Raw genomic sequence first — 11,364 nt, forward strand, 5'->3', positions numbered from 1 at the left:
ACAAAGAAACAGTACAAATCAATCGTGCTTCTAAGAAGAGCAAATTCACTGAAGGTTGTTAGTGAGAGAACTGTAAACCTTCTCAGCCTCAAAGCATATTTAAATTGGCTGTGCAGAGAAAAATTTCGTTTAACCTGTCTGTAAAATTATTCTTATCAGTAATACAGCCATAAACAAAACATGATGTTTGTCTTTGTAGGGGAATCAGATAATATTTACATGTAGTTATGTTAGGTTTTCCACATTATTTAATTATTTCAATATCTTATCCCTCATGTTACTTAGTCTGTTGTGTTTCTTATGTGTAGATTGTCTATGAATTTATTCTACTTATTATGTAGAAGTAACGATGTAGAAAGAAGGGTCTGTCAAATACATGGGTATAGTTTAGTTTTTGGAAGTTAGCTCTTGTGTTTAGAGCTGCTAGTCTTTTCCTATTTCTTACTGAGTTGAAGGCTGAAAGTCATGTTTTCTTCCAAGCTGTTTTCTGCACTTACAGTAAAGGCTGATGATTCACAAGCCTAGAGGTGTTTTGTTACACATTAAAATAAGAAGTTAAAAGAGATTTATTTTTAAAATAATGTATGTGTTGAAAAAGAAAAACCAAAGCTGTTCTTCTTTACATGATAGAGTAATCAAGAAAAAATTCAAAATACTGTCACTAACTATTCATAGCATTTTGCCAAACAAGTAACCTTGTTGACTACATTCTTATGTACTGAAATATTTTAAAGTTATCTCATAGTCAAGTTCTCCAGTCATGGTCAAGATCCCCAGTTTCTGGCAAAATTTGAAACATATGTATTTTCATAGCAATTCAGCAAAATGTTTTACTCTCAACATATCAAGCAAACCTGAAGGAAAACAAGTCCCAGGCATCTATTTTTAGCTCTAGGTAAAAAACTGCTCTTCTCTATAAAAGAGGGGTTCTTCCTGCAAAACTGCCTGTGGAGAAATGCCATCTTCACATGATAGATAAAAATCAACTACTCTCATTGAAAAGTAGTGCAGAAGCAACATAGCTAAAAGACAATAAATCTATTTCATGCCTCCTTATGATCAGCAGAATTCATCAACACTTATTTATGGAGTCAATTATGTCCTGGTACAATCCATGAGCACATGATTTGGAGTGGTACAGACACTACAGAGGGCTTCTGTGAAGGCAGTGGGATTCCACAGTGTACAGATCTTACATGGGTGACAATACGTGAGAAAGAATTGAGCTTGACTCCCAGGTCCTAGGTGACTTTCTAGACAGTGGATAATTTTTAATTTTCTTTTCCCATAAAATGAGTATATCACAACTAAATTTTGAGCTGGAATGAGTATAGTGTTCCGTGAATATACTTCACAAAATCACTTCTTAAGATGCTTTACATTTTGAGTTTTGATTCACTGGATTCTTGATCAAGGCTAAATCAACTGTTGTTATTCAAAGACTTGCTGGTGACATTGATTAACTACAAGTAAATCCCCTTAATATTTGGGCAGTATTAAAAAAATTAAGGCATGAACTTCCACTAGTTTTCAGTCAAGATTTGGTATCTAGCATCATTAATAATTTTGGAAAACGTCTAATATTTTTTCTTCTATGGCAAAAAAGGAAGATTTTCAAAGATATAATATTAACAGGAATGAGATGCCAAAATGCCATATGGGCCAGGAAAATCTGTCTCTAAATTTTTAGGAATAGCCAGTGAGTTTGAGTTCTCCTTCAGGAGTTTTGAAAGACTCCTGATTTTCCAAAAATGCTGAGAATGCACCTTGGGAAAGACCATTTCTTTATGGGTGAACTCAAAATCACAAGTTGATTTTGAAAATGTGGGCATGTGTTTACCTTGCAGTTCCAAATACGTTTGCAGGTGATGTAGGTTTGTTCAGTTTATCCTGACTGGGCTCCTGCAGCAATGACAGCTGCATGGTATCATCCTCGTGACTGGTTACACAAGCCTATTGGAAAATAAAATCACGCGCATTGCTGGCCTGTGCTAAATGGTATGCTGACTCAACTTCACTGCTGTAATCCACTCTAATTGGATATATTTAACAGCAGCATATCTACAAATGTTGCAACCACACTTTCAACAGTGTTGTAGACATACTTCTATTGCAGTTATTCTATTTATCATATTATGTTTAAAATTTTCTGTATAATCTTGTTTTTCTGCTGATGAGTACCTGCTGTCCAATACAGATTGCTTCAGAAGCCATAGAAAACATTCGAACTGTTGCTGCTTTGACTCAGGAAAGAAAATTTGAGCTTATGTATGGACAAAGCTTGCAAGCAACACATAGGTAAAAGGATACTTCTTTAAAAAAAGTTATTGAAATATCCCTTTTTAAAATGAACATAGATTAACACCAACAAACTGAATCACAATTTATCTCTGTCAGTGCATCATAAAATCTTCCATAGCAAACTCAGTTTTGACATAAAAAATACAGGTTATCTTTCCCTTCAGGATATTTCCCTTCTTGACATTTTAGGTAACGCTCTAAAGATAAAGTTCTAATGACTTTTTTTTCTTTTCCAAAGTCTCCATGATACTGTTATTAGTCGCTGTAATTCTAGAAATGGAAACCTTTATTAATTCTTGTCCTCACAAACCCTTTCTTTTGAGGGAACCTACTGTTTAACAAACAAAAAGCCAGTTGTCACCTGTATGTTTAGGTAACATTCCTATAAAAATCAGTAGAATTTTCTCAAGGAAGGAACCAGAAAGGTGGACCTGTATAGCAGTTTCTGTATTTGGTCACTCTGCTGTTTTATTGAAGTACTATTGCAGGTTGTCACTTGTTTTAGTTCAATGTAAGATAAAGCACAAAGATCTGTTCTATTGAAGTAATTTCTACTTTGTAGAAATTCTAAAGTTCCCAATGATTTTCCTCATGTGTCAGTTGAAACTCTAAATTGCAAATGTATTATAGTTTTGAAAATAATTTTAATGAATGTATGAGGTGAAGACAATGTAAATTGTATGTGCTCAGAATATTCAGAGTTAAAACAATTTCTTCTTCTATCCCGATAATCTCATCAGTTTTTGCAGACAGGAGACTGAAGGGTACAGGAATGGTGATGTTTTATTTTAGGATCTTACAAAGAGCTGGAGATTATTTTACTTTAAAATACCGAGGACTTGTGAATTCCTTTGAATTATAGAATACTCTTCACATTCTTGACTGCTACAAGTGAATGTACAATTTAGTCATGATTACATGTTTTTTCCATTACAGAAATTCTGTAAAGAAGGCACATATCTTTGGATTTACTTTTGCCTTTACACAAGCTATTATGTACTTTACTTATGCTGGGTGTTTTAGGTTTGGTGCCTATCTAGTGAGAAATGGACATATGAAGTTTAAAGACGTGCTTTTGTAAGTATCTCTTTGCTAGGTTCTTTTTTGTCCATGTGGGAGAATATGTTTTATTTTTCTACAGATATCATGAATCATGGAGAATAGAACAGAAAAAATCAATAAATACTTCCGTCTTCCATTCTTCACCCTTACATTCCCCTTCTTTCCTTACACTATTACAAATCCAAAGTAAGTGATGCTTTTAGAGTGGATTTGGTTACCTACATACAATTTGCATTGTAATCAGGTTGCCCAGGGTAAAAGGAAGGCAACATGAAGGCAGTCAAAGCAAAGCCTTTCCTTGTTTTCATGGCCATCAAGGTTTCTTTAACAACAGAATCACATGGCTTAGCTGTAGGGAGTGTAGGTGTACAATATTAAAAGGTATGTAAGTGGAGCAAGTAATGATTCAAACTGAGGTGGGGAAACTATGAGCCTTGGAACAAGAGAGGTGGAGAGGAGGAGAAAGATTCGGCAAACACCCAATCTGGAAAATACCCAGCCAGAGCTGAAAAAGCTTCTCCAAGTGTTTCTGGAGAATTGTTCCCACTGACTTGCACCTTTCCAACCTTATCTTTCCTTCATCCCTATCTCCAGCATCTAATCAAGTCTTTTGCTTTTCTCCCTGCAGCTGAAATCCCTGTCTGTATTTGTCAATAACCACCTTGTCTCCCATCCACATCCCATGCTTGTTTTCAGCACTTGCCACACTCTTGTCCCTCAAAAAAATGCTGCTGAAGCTAAAGCTGCTTCTTACCCTGATTACAACCCCTTCTCAAATACCAGCATTACCCTCCCTTGCCCTAAGCATTCAAGTGATTCTCTTCTCATGTATCTCCTTTCCTACTGCCCTCTGCTCACCCCAGATTTCATGACCCTTTCTCATCTCCTATTTGCCTTTTGCCTTTTTCTCCTGAAATCAATCATTTCACTGTGCCTGGAAGATGAGGCCATCCAAAGGAAATGTAGAATGGCAAATTTCTCCATAATCCTCAGACTGCTCCACAACTAATACCTTCAATTTTATAGACGAAGAAACTGAGCTGCAAGAACCTATACATCCTGCCACATTAAGAACAGAAACAGATATCAACACATCCATTTCTAATAAATACGAAGTGGGCAAGGAATGGAAGCTTAGAGTGCTACTATCTTCCCTACAAACAAATTACGGATTTTTCTCAGTAAGGCAAAAAGTCACAATTTGCCGTAGACAGCTCTTACCCTACCTCAGCCTTATCAATGAGTATTTATCTGAAGTCCCTAATCTGCCCATAAAAGCTTTTCTTGCCTTTGCCACAACAATGTTACTCTATTTTTCTCCTTTTTATCTTTACAGAGTTTTTTCAGCTATTGTATTTGGTGCAATGGCATTAGGACAAAGCACTTCTTTCACTCCAGACTATGCCAAAGCCAAGATGTCAGCTGCCCACTTGTTCATGCTGTTTGAAAGAGTGCCCTCCATAGACAGTTACAGCGAGGAAGGAGAGAGGCCTGTAAGTAAGCACGGTGTTATGGACAGCATAGCATACTCCTCTAATTTATTTCAAGACTGTTTTTCTTTTTTTTTTCTCCCACCCACATCATAGTTACTGAGTACAAGTACTCTGTGAGCCCATTCACACATGACTCATCTGACCAAATTGGGGTTAAGCTTTGCTTTGTGTGTGCTGCCAAAACCCTACCTGTCTCTTTGATAAAACATCTTAAGAACCAGTGAAAATAGAGTTAGTGCAGCAGAGATAATTTTTGAAGACTTTCTTGCATGAAGCTACCTGAGCATGGATCTTGAACATATAACTAGGCCTCTAATATTTAACCAAACATTTTTGAGGGATAACTTATTTGCAAGTTGTCCATAATAGATTATCACATACTTTAGTAAACAACAATGTATATGAGCATATATGTGCAGGTTGTCTGTCATATAACAGAGGACAGAACGTTCCAGAAAACTATCACATATATATTATAAACACTGTGTTTATTATATTTATATATGTGTATATATGCATATATATATACACACACATAATAAAGGAAAATAGCTGTGAAGTGTTATGAAGTATCATACATTTGAGCTGTTATGTTGATTTGCCATTTGCATATGTCTATATTTACATTTTATCTATACACATTCATATGAATTATATTTCTTCTGTAGACATATATCCATATTACATATATCATATTACATTTTATGATAAATTAATTAGAAAATATCTTTAAGTAGAGGGATTGATTCTGTGCACAGATCAAAAATAGATTATTTTCAGTATCTTTAATGACAAAACGAAAAAAACAACAACTGCAAAGAACATGCCAAGAATCTGAACAAGGTCCTTGCAAAGTAGACAGAAGTCAGCCACCTATAGTTACTGTTACTTTTGAAAATGTAATTTTGTTTAACAGATGGTGTAAGAGAAGCTGTCAGAATTTGTGTTTATGGAACAGAATTTTAATTAAAATATGCCTGCAGAGTAGAATATTTAGGAGAGAATTTGTGTTTTCACAATAGCTTCTCACTATATATTAATTCCTGCAAGTCTGATCCTTTGGAAAAACTTCCACTGATCTCTTTTATGAATGCTCTTCAGAGTCTTTTATGATTTGTTACACTAGCCTAAAAAATTGATCTAACTCTACTGTTTCAATCAGAAAGTATTTGGTGGAAACATAACATTCAACGACGTGGCGTTTAACTATCCAACCCGACCAGAGGCCAAAGTGCTTCAAGGTCTGAATCTAAAAGTAGAGAAGGGACAAACTCTGGCTCTTGTTGGTAGCAGTGGCTGTGGAAAGAGCACTGTTGTTCAGCTGCTGGAGAGATTTTATGATCCTCTCAGTGGAGAAATGGTAAGTGTTCCACATCAAAGTGTAAGTGCAGTTACATGACACATGCTTACTCTATTTTATTAATATAATTAATTTGCCTTTTTTTTTCCTTCTCTCAAATAATCTCATTACATGTTTGCTAGTGTAACTATTCACTTTTGTAAATGTTTGTAATATTTTTTTTTTGCAATATTTTTGAAAATTAAGGGCAGGAATGCATGGATTTTCAATATTTTCTATGCAGTCATGGGGAAAGTAGAAATAAAGTAAAATTTCTGAATTTCCCATGCTGTTTCAAGTTACTAGAACAAGATCCAAGGGAGAGAAGTTGCTACATTGGCCTAACCAGAGACTACTGGTATCACCGAGGTTTAGTTTAATTACACTAAGGACAAATTGTTGGAAATTTAACAGCAGCACTGGTCAGGATAGCCACTGACCTTCATTGCGTCATCACCTAACACGTAAAAACTAAGTAAAGGGAAGAAAGAAATCCTGAAAAGCTCTTCTTGCATCTTGAAGCATCTGGAGGCTGCAGACAGATGTCTCTGCATTCCTAGGACGATTTTGTATTTGCCAAATAAAGCGATCTCATATTTCATGTTTCTTCACTTTTATCTGTATTTCATCCATAGGCAGGGCTTCAGTTCAGAGAATTTGGATCCTTCCTCTAAAAGTTAGAGAAAAAAGTGACCGCCAAACTTCCCAAACCCAGATATCTTTTCCCACCATAGCCCTGAGTCTCTGTGAAAGGCAAAACTGTCATCTGTAGCTCAGACTGAACTGCAGCCTGAAGTACAGACAGCCTCTTGACACATGGAGATGCTGGAGACACCTTTTGGCTGCTTCTCCCTGGAGTTTGTATTTAGTTCCTGATGCCTGCCAATGAGAGAGTGGCCTTGAATGGCGAGATACATTTTCCTGAGGCTAGAAAAAATATTTATTCAGTGCTTAATCATTTAACCGCCTCTATTTATTACATTCTGAGAATAAGAAAAGAGATTCATCTCATTAACCCACAGAGAAAGCAGTTGGAAAGTCAAGTTATTCCTTACAAAGGAGTCCCTAGTCTCATGTGCACACAAACATCATTTTTCTTGTAAAGATAGAAATATTTAGCCTATTATTTTTTAGTTTATCATTGTACTGAGGAATCTAAACCCTGGATTATAGCTCTCTGCAATGTCAGGTGCTGTAGAAAAGAATGAAAAGGTGGTCTGGCCTCCAATAGTGCCACAATGCACACTCAGGAACAGAATGGTGATTTAGTCCACAGCACATCAGTTGTGCTTTAGACAGAAGTCATGACGATAAAGCAGAAATATGGACTGATATTTTATTTTAGACAAAATAAACCTCTGCATAACGGAGACAGTTAAACTTGTAATTGTGGATGCTAATGTCCAGATAAGGTACAGTGGGGAGTTCAAGAGCTGATATATTGAGTTTTACACATGTATCTGATCTTACATGAGCAAGTGGTGGTAGATGACTTTTTCTCACTGATGTACAAGGATGCTATTCAGTTATGGGATTAGGGACTACGGTCCATTACTGTTCCCCATTACTGTCATTTGAGAGGTGAGGACATCTGACTCCCAGATCAGCGTAATAGATGGGATAAAGCTGCTAATAAAGGAAGTAGCTGTGGAAATACTTTGTGGTATGGATCTTCTACTGGTTTCTGAAATAGATCCTTCTGTCACCAGCATAGTACCAAATGTCTCTAATACTGAGAACAAGGTGGCAAAGAGAGTAGATCTGTATATGCTTTTATAGTTAGGATGATAAAAAGTGGGGTGCAATATATAGTGGCTTCATACAGCTGGAGTTTTTCAAGGTTCATAGAGACATCTGGTGTTCTTGTATTGATTGCAAACATAACTAGGCTTTAACACTCATCTCCCCATCTCTGCTGCCATGAATAAGTGCCTAAGTTAACAGACTCAGGGCATGAAGTGGCCTGACTGCCTTGTCTGCTAAAGGCCTTAATGTCCCTGAATTAAAAACAAAGACAAAAAAATAACCCAAACCCCAGCCCTCTATAACATACTATGAATAAAATATATTTTTTTCTGACTTTTTAGCTCCTGGATGGCCAAAATGCAAAGACCCTAAATATCCAGTGGCTGAGAGCTCAGATTGGTATTGTCTCACAAGAACCAATCCTGTTTGACTGCACTATTGCTGAAAACATCGCTTATGGAGATAACAGTCGGGAGGTGTCACATGAGGAGATTGTCAGTGCAGCAATAGAAGCCAATATTCATTCCTTCATTGAATCTCTACCAAAGGTAATTAGACCCTCATTTCCAACTTGCAGTTGGGTAGAAAAAAAACATAGTGCCTATTCATGCTTTCTTATGTAAATACGGGTTAAAAGCATTTATATTTTCATGACTTACTGAATTAAACATTTAAATTCATGTTTTTTCCCCCGCCCCCAGAAGACTCAAAGAACAAGCAGAGATCAAGGAGGTGACAGTGGCTGCAGGCATTTTCTCAGTCCCACTGCTGCAGATGCCTGAATGGGAGGGGTCTTCATTTCTGCAGAAGTGTTTGTTAATAAAATAAACCAGGTGATATTGGCACTCAAGCAAGTCATTCTAAATGGAGCAACAGACTTGCAGAAAACACTGAAAAAGAGTCTAGGCACTTCAGTTAAGTGAAAGCAGCAGGAAAGTGCTAAGGCAGCCCAAAGAGCACTGGTCTTGCCCTCCTTTTTCAACATCTCATTAGCCAGGTGTGTAAAGTGACACACAGAGTTGACTTGGAAAAGCAGATGAACACATCTCCACCCCACTCCCCCACCCCTCCCATCTTGTTCCTGCTTCCTTCTCTCCCTATTTATAACTCCTGTTACCTCCTGGTCACATCTGATGTGACGAGTCACCAGTACAGTGGACCTTCTTGCTACAAAATAAATAGTACCCCCCGTGGGGAAAGCAGTTTCAGGTTTTCTGCATTGGCTGTGAATAACTATGCTAAGAAAAAAAAAAAATCCCCTGAAGTTGATCTGCTGATATCCTGCTGAGCAGCTGCTGGCAGGTGAACGCAAGCAAAGGCTCTTCCCACCTGTTCTGTGAACTGATCTGCTGATGCTAACACCTGCTTGTCAGCTCGCTCTTGTGGAAAATATGGGCTAGGACAAATATTTTTCAGTCAATAAATTCCCACAGGCTAAGGAGGTTGCTGGGCTTTCCCTGCAAAGCCTCGTCTCTTAGATCAGAGATGTACATTTGTTCACACAGCAGGTAACAAACGGAGGAGGCAAAGAAGTGGAATCAAATTTCTTGAGTAAATTTGTGTCAGCTTTAAAATCAGGTGCAAGGCAGATGAGATTTTGAATTTGACTGGCTTCTCATTCATCCTAAATCACTCTCAATGCCTCTCAGGCTGAGTTTTCTCCTTACAGAGAACCGGGGAGGTAAGAGAAGAGCTGACTGCTCAGGCTGCTTGGTGCTGAGTCTTGGGTTCACTCCCGAAAACGTCACAACCTTCCTCTCGCACCCTGCACTCAGCTTCTCTACACCTTGGTCCCCTACCCCAAACCAAGTGATGCTGCTCTTGCTCAACTTCATGGGGTTTGCTCTGCAGTTAAATACACTCAGAAATGTGTTTCTCGGCTCAGCAACTGTATGTAAACTGCTCACCCACTCTTGCCTGGTGACTGGGAAAGGGGCTGCCCCAGACTTGTCACTTAGTGGAAATGCAGTTCAAAAGTCACGCTCCACAGGATTAGGCCCAAATCCAGGTTTACACTTGTGCTTGCTTTCTGTACCTAGAAATACAGCACGCGTGTGGGAGACAAAGGAACTCAGCTCTCTGGTGGTCAGAAGCAACGTGTCGCTATTGCCCGAGCTCTTGTACGGCAGCCCCGCATCCTGCTGTTAGATGAAGCGACCTCTGCACTGGATACAGAAAGTGAAAAGGTATCTTGGCTTTGCAGAGGGAAATGAGGATTTGCAAGTTGGCTGGTCATGACAACAGGAAGCTCTTTTTTTGTGGAAAGCAAAACTTACCCACCCACTATCCCAAAAGCAGTTCAGTATTATCCGTTTTCAAAATAATGTTATTGCAACTTTTGGCATCTTTGTGGCCACAGAGCCCAGAGCAACAGGTGACATTAAAGAATTCATAACCTTCAGAGTATTAAAAAAAAAAAAGGGGAAGGGCTCAAAAGTGTATGTACTAAGTACACCATACTTAGTGCTTAGCGACTAGAATACAAAATTATCCAGCATGTTATTTGATTATACCATGATTTTTACAATGGAATTATTTGGGGGATTAAGTTGTAATTATTTAATGAGCAGGACTGAAAGTTGGAGCAGTCTTCCATGTTGCTGAGAGTGAGAAAGTGCATGGCTTGTCAACAGAGCCACACCAATTTGTTGGGGACAATTTCTAAAACTGACCAACTAAGACCTACCTGCAGCAGTAAAGGAAGGGTTGGGCTGTGACCCTGGAGAAGTTTGCTTGCTCCAACTTCTGGGGCAAGTGAGAACAGGAACACAAACACACCAACAAGCACTGTCTGACCCAGTCATCAGGGGTAACAGTTTTTCACCTCTGAGGCCACAGAAACATTATCTCTGTCATAGATAACTTTACAGATGAGAGACTAGGGCACCACAGGTGGAAACAGCTGCTCTATTTATTTGGTTTTAGTTCACCTTTTGGTTTGTTCATTGCACAGACTGTCCAGGAAGCGCTGGATAAAGCCAGAGAAGGTCGCACCTGCATTGTGATAGCTCACCGCCTCTCCACCATCCAAAATGCTGACAAGATTGCTGTGATCCAAAATGGCAAGGTTGTAGAGCAAGGGACCCATCAGCAGCTCCTGGCTGAAAAAGGCATCTACTATTCTCTGGTCAAAGTTCAAAGTGGATCATGCAATGTGTGACAGTGGGCAGTACCTGTTGCTGAAATGCAGTTGTACAGCTGGTTCAGTCCTTTCAACTTGAGACTATTAAGGATGTTTCACTACTTCTGGTTTTGGTAAAATTCTGTAAATAGCTGTAGTAATCCCATAATTAATAAATATCTGAGGTACATTTGCTTTAAGAACCCAACTCTTCTTCCACCAGCACAAAAATGCATAGTTGCTCGAATGAAAGACTACACAGCAGTCACAGAAAAGCCCCACTGAGTGGCCAAACTGCAAAA

The 11,364-nt window shown here is 38.4% G+C and overlaps 1 protein-coding gene across 1 annotated transcript in view; it reads left to right on the forward strand.

Annotated features, from left to right (window-relative positions):
- Positions 1–11,136, forward strand: part of LOC104368207 (ATP-dependent translocase ABCB1-like) — a 48,933-nt gene extending 37,797 nt beyond the window's left edge. Inside the window, exons 21-27 of the mRNA XM_032991712.2 lie at positions 2,198–2,298; positions 3,238–3,378; positions 4,700–4,856; positions 6,019–6,216; positions 8,283–8,489; positions 9,981–10,127; positions 10,895–11,136. Of these exons, the coding sequence (XP_032847603.2) occupies positions 2,198–2,298; positions 3,238–3,378; positions 4,700–4,856; positions 6,019–6,216; positions 8,283–8,489; positions 9,981–10,127; positions 10,895–11,101 (1,158 nt within the window). The 3' untranslated portion in view covers positions 11,102–11,136. The remainder of the gene's footprint in view (positions 1–2,197; positions 2,299–3,237; positions 3,379–4,699; positions 4,857–6,018; positions 6,217–8,282; positions 8,490–9,980; positions 10,128–10,894) is intronic.
- Positions 11,137–11,364: the final 228 nt, after the last annotated feature.

The sequence above is a fragment of the Tyto alba genome, unplaced genomic scaffold (assembly GCF_018691265.1).
Source record: "Tyto alba isolate M040663 unplaced genomic scaffold, T.alba_DEE_v4.0 Super-Scaffold_38, whole genome shotgun sequence".
NCBI lineage: Eukaryota > Metazoa > Chordata > Aves > Strigiformes > Tytonidae > Tyto > Tyto alba.